The sequence below is a fragment of the Sinocyclocheilus grahami genome, unplaced genomic scaffold (genome assembly GCF_001515645.1).
Source record: "Sinocyclocheilus grahami isolate Dianchi unplaced genomic scaffold, SAMN03320097.WGS_v1.1 scaffold330.1, whole genome shotgun sequence".
Taxonomy (NCBI): Eukaryota; Metazoa; Chordata; class Actinopteri; order Cypriniformes; family Cyprinidae; genus Sinocyclocheilus; species Sinocyclocheilus grahami.
The window spans coordinates 577,455-593,669 of NW_015505509.1; the positions used below are offsets into that span (position 1 = coordinate 577,455).

At 38.0% G+C, this 16,215-nt stretch overlaps 1 protein-coding gene across 1 annotated transcript in view; it reads left to right on the plus strand.

The window, feature by feature from the left end:
- Positions 1–16,215, plus strand: part of ebf1a (EBF transcription factor 1a) — a 128,212-nt gene that overhangs the window by 90,832 nt on the left and 21,165 nt on the right. The window contains exons 8-10 of the mRNA XM_016295081.1: positions 1,512–1,642; positions 3,299–3,425; positions 15,101–15,189. Coding sequence (XP_016150567.1) covers positions 1,512–1,642; positions 3,299–3,425; positions 15,101–15,189 — 347 coding nt within the window. The remainder of the gene's footprint in view (positions 1–1,511; positions 1,643–3,298; positions 3,426–15,100; positions 15,190–16,215) is intronic.

Below are 16,215 nucleotides of genomic sequence, written 5' to 3' on the forward strand. Positions count from 1 at the left end.
TAAAATTTGCATTTTTAATTAATTTTAAATTAATTTTTAAGTGGTTATTTCACTTTAATGGCAACGAAAATAACCTAATTTTAGATGAAAATTTCAGATGGCTTTTGTATCTGAACTCTTTACATATAATATATATATATATATATGTGTGTGTGTGTGTGTGTGTGTGACCCTGGACCACAAAACCATTCATAAGGGTCAATTTTTTTTTTACATCAAGATTTATACATAATCTGAAAGCTGAATAAATAAGTTTTCCATTGATATATGGTTTGTTAGGATAGGACAATATTTGGCCGAGATACAATTGTTTGAAAATCTGGAATCTGAGGGTGCAAAAAAATCTAAATACTGAGAAAATCGACTTTAAAGTTATCCAAATGAAGTTCTTAGCAATGCCTATTACTAATCAAAAATTAAGTTTTGATATATTTACGGTAGGAAATTTACAAAATATCTTCATGGAACATGATATTTCCTTAATAGCTTAATGATTTTTGGCATAAAAGAAAAATCGATAATTTTGACCCATACAATGTTTTTATGGCTATTTCTAAAAATATACCCCAGCGACTTAAGACTGGTTTTGTGGTCCAGGGTCACACATATATACTTATATCAAATTGTTAAATTATTAAATTATTTTATTAAATTTATTAAATAAATGTATATTATCTCTTAAATCGATAACCAATGGTAAAGAGAGAAGAGGGTAAAGAGAAACTTGACAGTTGTGCTGTAACAATGCAGATTTAAACTATGGAGTGGAGTTGGAGTGGGGTTTCTGTCACCAGTGAGAATAAGAGTGAAGCTGGAGCAGATTCATTACAGAACACTGAGCGGGGAGGAGACATTGCTGTCACTCCACTCCACTCTCTGATTTCGAGTCGTGTTCCTTCATGTGGTGATGGCTACAATCTAATGTTCCCAAAACACAGCTAGAGATGATCAAGGTGAGGATGCAGGTGATTTCCAGGCAACCACAGCAGTGAATCATGCTACTATACAGGGTAAATTGAGATAAATGATCAGTGAGCGGGCGTCATCTCTCATGCTCGCGCCGCTGTCAGGAAGCACATGGGGATGGCGCAGAGGAATGGCCACAGTCTAATCATATGTGACGACTCTAATGAGTCAGTCACTTGTCATTAAGCTGTGCCTAAAGCTTCCTAATAGAGTGTGGCTCATAAATCTATTTGCCGTAATCAGGAAGAAATCAGTTGCACAGGTTTAGATTTATTTCCTAAGTATTTAGTCTGTGCATGAAATTATGTCACAGGTAATGCACACGAGTGATGATTTGCTGGCTGCTTCCAGATGTTTATTCTGATGCTTCTTGACATTATTTATGTATTATCTCTTTACAGGTGTCTTGATGTGTACAGGCAAATACATATAGACATCATTAATGTATATTGCATATGCCTTTTCGAGATAAACTAGCTGTTTATTGTATACAACAGCCACTGGCTTACTCGTTTTTTTCCCCTCTTCCTCTTTCTCTAAAACAGCTACCCCTTGCATTAAGGCCATCAGTCCCAGTGAAGGCTGGACGACAGGGGGTGCCACAGTCATCATCATTGGTGATAACTTCTTTGATGGCCTACAGGTCATCTTTGGCACCATGCTGGTCTGGAGTGAGGTCAGTTACCTTTCTATGCAAACTTCTTCCAAAAATAAATCCATGCCATGCTTCCGCCAAAAATCAACAACAACAGAGATTTGGGAATGACAACTAGGATCAAACTGAATTTGAATACAAAGAAAAAGCAATTAATGCACCTTTTTAACTAAAATAGTTAAGCAACCTAATTAACAAATATGCCTGATATGGAAGATGCATTCAAAATCCACTTGGCTTACAAATATGCAAAGACACATGCCAGTTTGAATGGGCGTAATGCTGTTTTCCTGTCTGTCCATCTGTTTTGGTCTTTTACTCACTCAGTTTCTGCACTGCTCATGTTGGGAAGAGCTAGATGAAAGAGGTAATTCTATAAAAAGCTTCTCATTGACAATGCCATATTTATCTGAGAGGTGAGAAGAGCCGTGCCTGGCATATGAAAGCCCAACTAAGTGAGCAATGAAAGGGACAGTTTAAAGCCATGTAAAGCAGCACCAGTGCTGCTGGCTTTGAATATGACAGAGCATTTTCAGAGAAACTGAGCACTCGCAGCTGCTTTGTAGTTGCACGGATCCTCTTCAAAAGCGATTGAGCACAGTTTCACAAACACTATAAGCAGTGAAATCATAGTCTAATCAGAGAACAATACACTACTGTTTAATAGCTCAGCTAGACATGGGTAGCTTAAATGCATGTTTTTAATTTGTGTGAACTAGTTCTACAGTACAAGAGTCAGACAATTCAGATGCAAAAAAAGGTGGACAGAATTTTGATTATGAAATGACTTGGATTGTCTGCATCCACAACAAACAAAAGCTTTATTCTAATTGGCTGCATGGCGAGATTTGTGTCACCATATGCAACTAACAGAAAAGGTCATCTCTGATTCCAGTACTGACCAGTGACTTCTCATAACTTTATGTAGCATGTCATTGATATTTTTCTTATACTTAAATGAGGGACAAAATAAAAGGAAGAATAACTGAAACACTGATGCTCTCAACATCTCAAAATATACTCTAGGATATGTTCAGAATAGAATGCATTCTCAGAAAAAAGGTACGAAAGCTATCACTTGTGCGGTACCCTTTCAAAAGGTACTAATAGTATGTACACTTTACGTACTAATATGTTTCATTTAGGTGTAAATAAGATACAAATATGTACCTTCTAGCTTTTGTACATTATGGTTACAGCCCCAGTGACAGCTTTGTACCTTTTGCTTAATATGTAATGTATACTCCACAGTGTATGCTGCCTACTGTTTTTTTTAATAGCATTAAACATTTAGAGCAACAATAGAAGTAGGCCTATATTGTTGTCAAATGACATAATTATGTTGCATGTGTGAAGGTGACCAATTATAATATTTAAAACAAAACTTAATTATGAATAATTGAAAGAAAATACAGTATATTTCAAATAATAATAATTGAGTAAAAATGTCTTATCTTTTGGAAGTAAATAACCAAATAATGAATCATGAAAGAGATGTTAAAAATTGATGTTGTGATCAGTTTGGGTTCCTTTGGAATACTGGAAATGAAAGGTCATACACATTGTATTGTGTTTATTTTAATATTTTGTTGCCTTATTTCAACCTATGTAATCTGCTTTATTTTGTCAACGAAAAAAAAGCCAAAAAAAAAAAACACTTCTTATTTTCTCTTTCAGCTCATTACCCCTCACGCCATCCGAGTTCAGACTCCTCCCAGACACATTCCCGGGGTTGTGGAGGTCACTCTGTCTTACAAGTCAAAGCAGTTCTGCAAAGGTACACCGGGCAGATTTATCTACACAGGTAAGAATAACATTAAGCACCCTTAGCTATACTCAGCCAGCTACGTACAACAATCATGTCTTATTCCTTGTCAAGTGTTCTTGATTTCTCGTCGTTCTGGGTTGAGTAAGTCACCCAGTGTTTCCTGTAGTGAGAAACCTACACCGTAGAGGAATCCTACCTATTTCCTGAGCACACAGCTTAATACGAACGACTGTGCCTCGAACTCCAGGAAGATCCTGCAGCCTGCACAGATAAGGGAAATGTAGGACTTATCTTATAGAGGAAAAAGAGGTCACTTGTGATATCTGCTGGCTTCAAAATGAGTTTACAGTACACTCTACATATTGGGAGTTCAGCCAACTAGAAGTAATTAACTTTGGAGTTCCAGAAGTAAGGGAAACACATGATGGAAGTGTATGATGGAATCTAATGGTAAAACAACATGAAATCAGTGGAGGAAGAGGTGAAGAGTTTGTTCGCTGATCTTGCAGCTTTTTTAGTTTAAATTTAGAGTTTGCAGTCAAAGTACAAGCACAGCTTTTCTGAAGAGTGTTAAAACGCTGAAGGGAGCAATGTTAAAGGCCTGTCTCATCAATAGGTTTAAACAGTGCACAGCTGTGGGTATTGTTGGCTCAGTAGGTGTCTATGTATATGCCTGTGCATTCGTGGGTGTGAATGAGTATGCTCGTTGGGTTTATGGTGCTGGACTTGGCTTCTTTTCATGGCCTATTCAGCGAGCACATGGGGAGGAGTGGAGGGAGGGATTTAGACGTTCGCACACAACCATACAAACACACATTCAGCCACACACCCTCCAAAACAGAGGGCAGATGGTCACCCCATTTTATGGCTGCACTTCTAGATGTGCCCCTTTTACTAAAGATTCAAGCTTAATAACCATCAAGAAAGCTTTTGATTAAATGTGTCATTTTAATGCACACAGCACTCAAACTCAGTTTGAAACTCAATGCTGTTAATGACAAGAGACCAAATGCAGAGCTGTCGGTCTCTACACACATTAAAATGGCGCCCAGCCCTCAGGTTGGCCCCACCATTCTTCTCAGTTTGAAGCATTTTGGGCCATCTCTCTTCCTCTTGTCCCCCTGTCCTAGCTACTGCAGTGGGATGTCAGCCTGCATGTGTCTTTCTTTCCTGGCTCCAGTTGGCACCTGTGCTTTGCCCAGTTGCCAGTGGGTACTAATCATAGAGTATTGGCAAAGCTATGTGGCAGCTGGCAGTGGAATTACACATGGGGCATCTGGCACCTCTAATCAACTTCTGTCAGGCAGAGGAGATGGAGACCTAATTAAATCAATGGTGCACTGATGCTGCCTCGCTCAAACACCACACAGCCATGCGGAAAGGCTGAGCCGTACCTGGAGAACATCCCTCACAGCCATGGTAGAGAGAAAAAAAATATTTCAGGAAAAAAAAATCATTTCATTTTGCTTTTTTTTACTTTGAATGCATGGTTCTCACAAGTATATATACTATGTGCATGATTTTAGAGTATTGTCTTTATGAGTAAATTATGACGCTGATTATATTTTACACTGTTCCGTCTGTAGTGATAGAGCTGTTTTGGCTTTGACTTCACTCTGATTATGAACCCAGCAGCCACCCAGTAAATGGATTCCTCAAAGGCCTCTCATTTCAGAAGTCTCGTATTCTCTAGGATTCTTGGCACACGCTCGTGTGAACTGTGCCTCTGGCTGGCCAGCAGTTTGTAGTTAAGGGGATAGTTCACACAAAAATGAAAATTCTGTCATCATTTACTCACCATTATATCGCTCCAAACACATATGACTTTCACTCTTCTGTGGAAAACAGAAAGAGAAAATTCTAAGAAATGTGATGGGTGTTTTTCCATGCAACTATAATAAATGTGGTCTAAAGCTGAAAGAATCAAAAGCACTATAAAGTGTGCATGTGTGTGTGTGTGTGTGTGTGTGTGTATGTCTATCATATTGTGTTACAAGTAGATTCAGAGATAGAGCAAAGCACCAGTAGTAGAGTACCAGGTAGTGTCACTAATGATCGATCATGAAAACATAAAAATTCAACAACTTTGGTTATGTGATGCACTGAGGTGTGATTTACAACGGGAGGCTACCTGTGTTAGGATTCATCTGACAGAAATTGAAGCTGTACTAGATAACTTTCACACCAGGACAACAACAGCATTCGCTACTCAGTACTCTGGAGAAGCCATAACACAGCACGGGCTCACCCTGGAGAGACACCTTCTTCCTTTTAGACAGCTGGATGGAGTACAACTGAATGGAGTAGAATGCAGGAAATTTTACGCAAAGTAGTTCAAATGACTTTTAACTTCACAAGCCATATTAAAAAGGAAATGCGTTTTCAAGGCAGCCGTGAGGAAAATATACGCACGTACTTATTCGGGTAATTACAATATAATACAGGAAGAGCAAAGAGACACATTTTCTGAGCAATATACCATCAGGTTTGCCAGTATGCCAGTATCTTTAATTTGTAGTTCATGTTTGCTGGGGGTTTTTAATACCTTTTGCAACAGTACCTATAGTAACGAGTATACGACACGTAAAAAACAAACAATCAGTGGAACACAATGCAGTTACCAAATAAGTCAAAGACGCAATATTGATATTTATAAATGAATTTATTAGACAAGCACTGGAGCAGACAAAACATCTCTCATGTTACTTTTATCTTAAATGCTCTTTTTCAGTAAATGTGTGGTTTTCAGTAAATAATAACTTACATTTTGGTCTGTTTCTCACATAAAGATATCATTTAAGGTATGGAGTTTGACAGCTCCAGTACCCATTCATTGAATTCAACTGAATGGAAGAATGAACACTAGATTTTTTTGTGCACTATGGAAAAAAAACATATGGTTTGGAACCACAGAAGGGTGAGGAAATGATAGAATAAAGGCAATATCAGAGTACAATTAACTGAAATTAACAAAATGTTTCAGTAATGTGTGGTACAGTAGCGATCATTTCCCATCTCACCAGGCACTTTTCTGCATTGCTGGAATGCTAAAGTTAAGGCCCTTTCACAAACCCAAGCTTTAATGAGGAAGACCCAGTCAAAGTGATGTCACCCACAGTTACTGGGCCTCTGCAATTAAACATCCAGAAGTTCTCTGCAATTATATTTATCATCAGAAACAATTAAACACTCACCGCCTGGGACATTACCCATCCTGCATGGCACTCCGCAGATAAGAGGGATGAATCATTCCTCCGTACTTTCTCTCCCTCGCCCTCCCTTTCAATTCATCTGCAACAAATGCATTTCCATGTTTGGTTGTGTATTACTTCTCACCCGATTGCCATGTTTGCATCATTCGTCAAAGGGGTTTTCCGTCTGTTTTTGAGGGAAAGAGGCAGAGTTATAATGCTATCTGCCAGTGAGCGTATGTGAAGCCCTGTGCGGCCGATAGATTGGAGGTGTTGATGAATCACTTGAAATGTTCAGCAGGCAATTCGTTGCTGCTCAGTATGCAGGCCAGTGGGCTGAACAGCACCCATCAGGCCTGATATTAAAAGACTCTGCTCGATCACATTAGAGGGAGCTCTCTATGCCTGCCCAATGATTAAGTCTATGGGAGGCATTTGTCACTTTAGTTGAAGAAAAGCCAGACTTCACATCATACATGCATTCACCCTCTCTTTTAATGCAAATGCATGGACGTTGGGGTCCAAAAGTGTGCGACGACAAGGAAAAATCAGTTTGATACAAAATTATATCAGCTTAACAATTTGAGTTAAAAGTTAGCTTGGGTTGAAGCTCAGAATGTTTTAATATTTACTTTGCTCAGCCTTTTGCACTCAAGCTGTGTGGACTTTACCAGTTTGTGTAAAACCTGATGATCATGTTATCCAGCATAATTTTATGAATGTTCCAAAGAGCAACTTGCGCTTCAATCTAAACACAAACATCTGTTTTTTTTTAATTATTATTAATGGCCTAGAAATATTTCATATTTGTTTTAGATTGTTCATACTGTATTTGTTTTACATTGCTGCTCTTTTAATGATTCAAAATCCTAAATGATATTTTTAAAAGAACACTTTTCTATTTTGATGTATTTTAAAAAGTAAATTATTTCTGTAATGGCAATGCTAAATTTTCAGTTACCTTTCTTCATTCTATCCAGCATAATTTTATGAATGATCCAAAGAGCAACTTGCGCTTCAATCTAAACACAAACATCTGTTTTTTTTTTAATTATTATTAATGGCCTAGAAATATTTCATATTTGTTTTAGATTGTTCATACTGTATTTGTTTTACATTGCTGCTCTTTTAATGATTCAAAATCCTAAATGATATTTTTAAAAGAACACTTTTCTATTTTGATGTATTTTAAAAAGTAAATTATTTCTGTAATGGCAATGCTAAATTTTCAGTTACCTTTCTTCATTCTATTTTGCTGATGTGGTGCTCAAGATTGTGTTCAGCATTTCTTGTTATAATTAATGTTAAGCCTGTTGTGTTGCTTAATTTTTTTGTGGAAACCATGATGCATTTATTTCAGTATTCTTTGGATATAAAGTTCAAAAGAACATCATTTATATTATTATTATTTGTTTTTTAAATGTAACATTACGTATGACTGTTGTTGCTGTCACTTTCAATACATTGAATGCATTCCTGCTGACTAATGAAATAAATAAATATTACTCATCCCAAACCTTTAAACGTTAATGTAAATAATAATCTCTACATGGTCTCAGACTTTTGGACCCCACTGTAAATGTAAATCCTTTATGCATTCATAGTCACCAACTTATTTTTTTTCAAGCACTGGATTTGACGGAGGCTTTCTTCTTGAGTGCTTTGAGTGATCGTTCGATTTTGATAATGAGTCTCTTTAATTCTATTGACAAATGGGGTCACACTAGGTGATCAATGATAACCGTTCAAAATTAAATTGCTAAACCTCTGCATGGTAGAGATTATGGCCATAAAGATATAGAGCAATTGGTTTGCTCAACAGCGGGGCGCCTTCAGTGGGCCATTTCACACAGATGTCTCTGTCTTTTAGAAGCTGCTGCTCACGATCAAGAAAAACAAGTCATCCATTTTACGGCCACAGGTTCCAAGATTTTTTCTCCCCCCATGTCTTAAAGTGATGCCTTATTTAGCTTGTCGGATTTTCCAAATAAACGCAATCACTGGGTTTATGGAAAAATGGATAAAAATGAGATTGTAAGGTATTGATCCCGGCATGGGGAGGGCTGAGGAAAAACAGGCCTCATCTATATAGGGAGAGAAATGAAGCAATAATTCAGGCAGGCATCGAACACCCTGCCACTGAGCCTATCGATTCCTATCCACAGCATATGAGATCACACCTGAATGAAAGAGAGCTCTGGGGAAAACAGAGAGAGAGAGAGCGAGTGTAAAACGGAGTCTGCCATTCCCTAACATGTACAGAACATTACCACCCTGACATTAACAGCTCTGTACAAAGCCCACAAGTGCCTGTTAAAAGGTTCTGCTAAAGACCAATTACCCAGCATGCCTTTCTGCTCCGTCAGTCAGGGATACTGTTCTAGCCCTGCAGGTCTATGTGTGGTCAGCTGATTCAATTTACCACCAGCAGCTCAGCGCTAGCATCTGGTCTCAAAAACAGGAAAGCCACAAATACTGTGTTCTCGCCAGTCTAAAAACTGCCGCCCACATTCTGCCCTCTGGCTTCTGTGCGAGATATTAAGTGTGGGATTTTTTTGGTGGTGTAAGTTATTTTAAAATGCACTGTTTTGACTGGCTCCATCTGCTTTTGACAGCACTCATAGTATTGTCTTTTAGTAGTGGCTCGCTCCCCTCCTCTCCTCTCCTCTCTTCACCCCCGCGGGGCTGTAGTTATTATTGTGAAATATGAAGCGATCCGGCTTTGCCTTCATGAAATTTCAATGAGCATTGATCTGTGTGATTGCGAGGAATCCTTCAAGCAGTGGTTGTTGTTCATTTATTTATTTATTGCTGATATGTTTTACTCGTTTTGATCCCATCTTCTGGAGAAAAAGGATAGCTGTCAATTGTTAATGTATTTGTAGCTTTCCTTTTTTGGAAAATCGGATAGGTTCCTTGATAGTTTAATTTTTTTTTTTCGCGAGGCAGAACGTTTAATTTGTGCCTCCAGGAGCTCCGTTTAGATCTGTAGATCTGGCTCTATATTTGCCTATATCGATTATATTCATTAAACGTAACGAGATGGCATGGTATACGGCAGATATTCTGCTCTTTTCAATATTGATTTTGTAGATTTAGTTTCAGCTCATGACATCACACGTAACCTTTTCGTTCTCCTTCGCATATGAAATTGGAGAGCTGCAATGAATCCGTGATGACATAAAACTGACTCTATCATATATGTTGGGTGCTGTCCTGTGTTATTTCTGTCGTGAAACCGTTCCCTGAGCCCAGAAAGAAATGGAAACCGCAGCTTGCGAGTTTCTGGAACTGTAAAAGTAAACAAGTGCATGGACAGTTGAAAGGTGTTTCTCTATAAATATACAGGTCTGCTGTGCATGGTTTGGTAAACAACGTTACACACCAAGTAGGACATAGAGGCTCCGGAAATGAAGAAGCTCATGGGATTTTACTTCCCTGTTTGGTGTAAGTGTATCTCTCAAAATACACTGTTTTATTTAAACTTTCTGACAAAGTTCACTCCATGACCCAGCACAGGAGGTGTTTTTTCTTCTCTGTGTGGTCTCAAGGGTTTGGGTTTGTTTTTGCGGTAACTTATACTGTATACTGTCACCGGTCAATGTCAGTTTGATTTGTGACATATACCATAATTGCATGGACTTGTGTCCACAAAATGTTTGCATCATTGTTTTCAGTGGGCGTTCAGTGGCTACATAAAATTAGTAGCACTATACTGCTAACTGTTCAGTACACAGTCTCTTTCCCAGCAAGTGTGCATTATCGAGTCGGCTGGTGAGAGGATTGTACAGTATGTGAAAATCAATAGCAATGAAGGAGAGTAAACATGTACAGATGTCTGTAAGTGTGGCGGAGTACAGTTTAGCCTGCGATCTGGCCCATCCGTCTCTGTATCAGCACATTAACTCAACACCCTCCTCAGAGGTGCTTTGCATCACGGCTCGTGTCTCATTATGTTTGCACATGGGTCCACTTGAAAGAGACATACTTTAAATGTTCCCTGTCTAGACCCTCACAAAAGTTCTGCTCCAGCAGCCACTTCATTATTCATTCCTAAATGAGTTTAGTGGTGATTTCCTCAAGACCAGCTCTTTTACAGCTTTTATTGCATGTGTTTTCTTGAAGACAAATTATGTATAATGAGATTGAAGCTCTGCTAATAATTGTCTCGGGCCTTGGTCTATGTCTCACAAATCATTAATTCTTGTTATTATTTGAATAAAAAAAATGTTTTCATAATCTCTCATTTACATGCAATATCTTCATCTTCCACTGAAACAACTCTTCTGATGATGTAACTGTTTAGTCAGAGAAAAATTTTATTAGCCAGTTATCACTTTTCAAAATGTATTCAAATCCTGTTGGATACAATCAAGCCATGGCATGCATTATTTCTGCATGCCATTATTTTATTTTATTCTATTTTATTTTATTGTTGATGTTTTTATAGATTTTACACTACTGTTAAAACGTTTGGGGTCAGTAAGATTGATCTTTTGGAAAGAAATTAATATTTTTATTTAGCAAGAATGAATTAAATTGATCGAAAGTGACTGTAAAGACTTTTATAATATTACAAAAGATTTATATATATTAAAATAGAACATTTATTTGAAGTTGTAATAAAATTTCACAGCATTACATACTGCATTTTTAAGAAATGTCCTTCCAAAAAAAAATCTTACCAACCCCAGACTTTAGGATGGTATTGTACCTATATTGCTATTTTGTTTCACCCAGAAATATGTCAGATTACAGTAGCTAAATGTGTTGCGAATATTACGTCATTTTGTCTTCAAGCCACAGAAGCTGGTGGCTGTCCAGACCTTGCAGCTACAGATTTCTCTTTACATAGTTCATTCAACCCACGCTCTTTTACTCTTCCATTCACTCTCTCCTCTACCTCCATGTCAGACCTGCTGTAATACTGCACAACACAATCTTTCATTCAGCCTCCATCAATTCCTTTGCCATTACGATATCCTGCAATCTGCTTCCCCCCAGCCCCCATTCATGCTCCACTCGGGCCACTTCTGCGCTCTGCACCGGTCCGCACTTCCATATCCCTGTCTCCAAACCACCAACAGACCTGATTACAGGAAGCCTATTTAGATATGATGTATTGTCAGCCGTGGGGCGGCTTTGAATCATTCTGTCACATTCGACTGTTTTTGTTGTTCTTTCCTTTGCCGATAGCTGTGGTCTGTTCTCCATCATGCTCCGGGATTGTTTTAACTGTTTTTTTTCTCGTCTTGCTCTTTAAGTAAACAGCCAGTCAATCACAGTGCGGCGTGAACGACTGTGCATCCAGGCGGTCATTGAGGCCGAGAGAGTCGAGGTTAATGCCGCCTCTCAATCAGCGAGTCGTTGAGCCCTACTGCGTTTCGCCGCATGAGGTCTGCTGTTATTAGCCAATGTCAACCGCTTTTTAATGAAGTTACGGCTTATTGTTAAAGTAAACATGACATTTTATAGAGTTGGTTGGGATGCAGCCTGGCTTTTCACAAATAACTTCTTTCTTTTCAATGCGCGTTTCAGACTTCATGTCAAAACCAGATACTCGACCAGCATTTGCATGTTCTCATAAAGCTATAGATCCCACCTGCCATTGGATGTTGTATCAAGAGGCATCGATGTACAGTCAGAGCTGCCCCTGTTCCCCGATGGAGGAGGGCCAGGCTGGGCACAGCTTGTGTTCTGGGCTCCAGGGGTCTGGTTCTGTCTGGGCCCTTGGCCATCTGAATCCACTCCACTGCACTCAGAGGCTGCCCACAGTCTGTCCTCTCAGCTGTGGAGCTGATGGGAGCTGGGTGAACTCCCTCAGGAAATGTCCAGGCTGCGGCCTACAGGGCAAACAGAAGGGAGGCCGGAAGAGAGAGAGGCTGTTACACTTCAGCAGAACAATTAACTGAGGGCCAGAGGACTCCAGTCCTCAATTGCTATTTTTTGCTGCTCCTCCTCTGTTCTGTTTGAGATTTGATGCTTCAGGCAAAAGAAAGGCTATCAAAAGAGAATAAGAGAGGGGGAAAGTGTGTGTGAAGAGTGAATAACTGTTAGAGGGACTCTTGGGTATCTTATGTCACATACCCAAATCATTTTATTATAGTATTTGAGTATTAAAGTAAGATCTTGGCCTCTTTCCTGACTTCCTTCCATTGTGGAATACATTACATCCAACTTATTTGTCTTTGCTCATTTTAAGTGCTGATAGTTGTTTAAGTATAATAAAGTTAAAGGATAGACAACATAGATCCCCATTGCTTATTTGAATCAAGCAATTATCACCAAAGTGAGAGAAAATAACAGACATTTTGACATATTTGACACTTTTGTTTATATCATAATCTCTAAATTATTTGATAAATGTTTAGCAAATTTTTAAATATTTTGTGTACCATATATATAGTATAAACCCAGCTTAAAACCAGTATAAGGTGGCTACAAAATTGATCGGGACACTTTAAAATGTATGCATTGTAAACCAAGCCATTTATTTTAAAATAAAATAGCACACTTTTCAAAGACAAACATGTCAAAAAAGTCTGTTTGTTAGGTTTAAAATGATAAAAACATGGATATACAATTTAGAATGAATATAAAAAGTATCTTGACACTTGTCAAATGTCAAATTATTTTGAAACTCAATGATTTTGAAACTCGTCAAATGTTAGTGGATCGATGAACTACATTCTGAGCTCTATTCTGATAGGACACCTGTGTGAACCTCTGTCAGTACATCCTCTAAAAATCACCTTGAAATGTGATGTTAGAGAAAGAACAGTTGTGAGAAAAGTTTTAAATTTGTTTGATGCTACTTGGTTTGGTTTGTTATCTAATGCATTGAAATTCATACATATTTAAGCATAGCTTAAATGTCTTAATACTTTTGGGACCACTTTTCTGTATGCTGCATATCAAATATCGAGTATCTCTGCTTACATATATCTCTCTGTATATCTCTGACTCTCTCTCAGTGAAGCACAGAAGGGCTCTGTGTGAATGTGCCCCTGAGGGCTGGAGTTTAGCACCACAACAGATAAACACACAAACAAGCTCAGTAGGCCAGTGCTGGAGAAAGACCCATTGTCTCAGTGTGAAAGTCCCACTCAATCCAGGGAGGTTAGAAAAACATTGGACCAAGCACCATGTGGTCCACCCGTGCAGGATGTTTGGCCCTATCACACAGATCGGGTTCCTTTTTCAATATTATTTTATTGCTTTGTCCTCAGTGAGCATTCGTGAAGCTGTCTATGGGCCTCTGAGGAGTGGGAGGTGGCGCTTTACAGAAATGAAAACTTTAATTGAATTATTTGCTCATAACGGATGTCTATAGATTTGTTTTGCACATTACTGGTGCTTATTTATACAAAACAGAAGAGGGAGTTGAATTCTGAATGATTTGGTATTGGAGTTTAAGGACACAGAAAATTTAAAAAGGCGCCTTTTAGTTCTGTGTTGATCTTAATCTTGCTTATAGATTAAATGATCTGGCTACTTCTGGTTATCATAAGATCTGTGCAAGTCTTTGTTAGCCATTGGTATAAATAATATTTTGCTGATGTGTGATATTAGCTGTATGTGTGTTTGTGTTTAAAGGAATATTCTGAGTTCAGTACATGTTAAGCTTAATAAACATTATGTGTTCACCATATAATGTTGATTGCAACAAATAATAATTTCATCTTGTGAATTTTTTGGTATTATTATTAATAATAATAATAATTATATTTATAATTAAATATAATAAAAATTATTATTATTACATAATTAATTATTAAATAAATAAAGTATTATTATTTATTTAATAACTAATATACAGTATATATATATATATATATATATATATATATAGTGTGTGTGTGTTTTCCACACTAAAATCATGTTAACATGCATATTATTTACATTTATTGTAGCTGTACCATTGCAACTATGAGTATATTAACATTTACTTCCATTGCAAGTATTTTTGCTTTTTTTTAAGGAAAAGGAAGGACATGTGGAAATAACTTTTTCTGGTAATCAACATGATGCTGCCAATACTGTCTATTGAGCTGAGCTTGCTCTGAACCTGGAATATTTTGCCTGACACACAAGCACAAAGTTGCATTGCTGTTAAACTATAGCATTTGCAATGCAGTTGAATCTGTCACAAGTCTCATTGCTCACAACCAGTTTTTGAAGCTTTTCATGAAGGTTGTGCCATTGCACCGACTGCAAAAATAGACAGGATCCATTCACACAAACTGCTCAAGTGTTGTTTTATTTATAAAGTGGTGCCTTGTGGTTGCAAACTGCTAAAGCATGGGAATTGATACAGATATTTTGGCAGCTAGTTAGGAAACATAATATTTGATACTTTAGCTATCATTTTATTGCTTTTTGCTTTTGTGTTTTTTGGAACCATATTGAGGTCTGAAGGAAATGACACTTATGTTTTATATACATTTCTTTGTAATGGTAATTGCAGATGGGTGTTGAATTTCCCTGCGGTAACATGGTTGAATTTTCTCTTTCCTGCAGCACTGAATGAACCCACTATTGACTACGGTTTCCAGCGGCTACAGAAGGTGATCCCTAGACACCCAGGCGACCCTGAACGCTTACCAAAGGTCAGTTCTCTAACTATTGTGCTTACTTTCTTTTAACGTTAGCATGAAGTCAATATTGACCCTATTTACTTTCTTATTGTGAACAGTTCATTGGTGCTTTATTCCAAAGAATATCCTTTCAAATAACATTTTGTTTTCTGCTGATGTCAATTAGGCCACACAGGCTACTGGATAATATTAACCAATACCCAAATAACTATTTAGACTCTGTTTGGCTCTAATCTGGTATATAAATGATTAAGAATTTCCAAAGAATGAGTCCCGTCCAGATATTTTCTCATTGAATATTATGTTTCACTCATCACATTATAGAAGAAAAATGGGTTTCAGTGTTGACTAATTTCTCTACTTCGCTTTTATTTTCAAAGAGCAATTACTAACGTCAACACACTGGTCCTGATTTCCATTTATCACGGTAGCCTTAGCTGAAACGCGGTCTAGTTATTTGAACCATTCATTAAAGACTCCTTCAGTTCAGAGATTATAGTATATTCAATTCCATGCAGTTGTGTTCGGTATTCTCATGAAAGGAGTCCAGTTGTGGGTGTTTATTTCTCTCTCCATGCACGCTTCTTAAGGAGAGGCAGGCCAAGTAAATGGATCCTTTGGGAGGGATAAATAAACATTACTTTATCTTGTTGTGCGTGTCCTATACCCCAGAGCCCCGCTCCAGCAGCACCACTTAATAGTGTAAAAAAAATAAGGGAGTAATTATGGCTGGCTGGGCCTGCTCACACTCAGGACTGACCTTGTGCTGTTAGCAGCCCTCTGTATCAAAGCTGGGCCATCAGTATTCACAGCCCATGAGGAACCTCCCAATCCATTACATCTTAAACACATCAAATTAGACCAGAGGGTCAACGAATGTGGCATCAAACCAAAGCCAATCTACAGGAATCAGGCAAATGTAGAGTTGGTGGCCAAGTAGTTGCAGTGGGCTGCTAATCTCATGTGACCTGCAGCACACAGCACTGTTATTTTAGTATCATAGACATACTATTATAGTTGTATAGGTACACTTTAGTA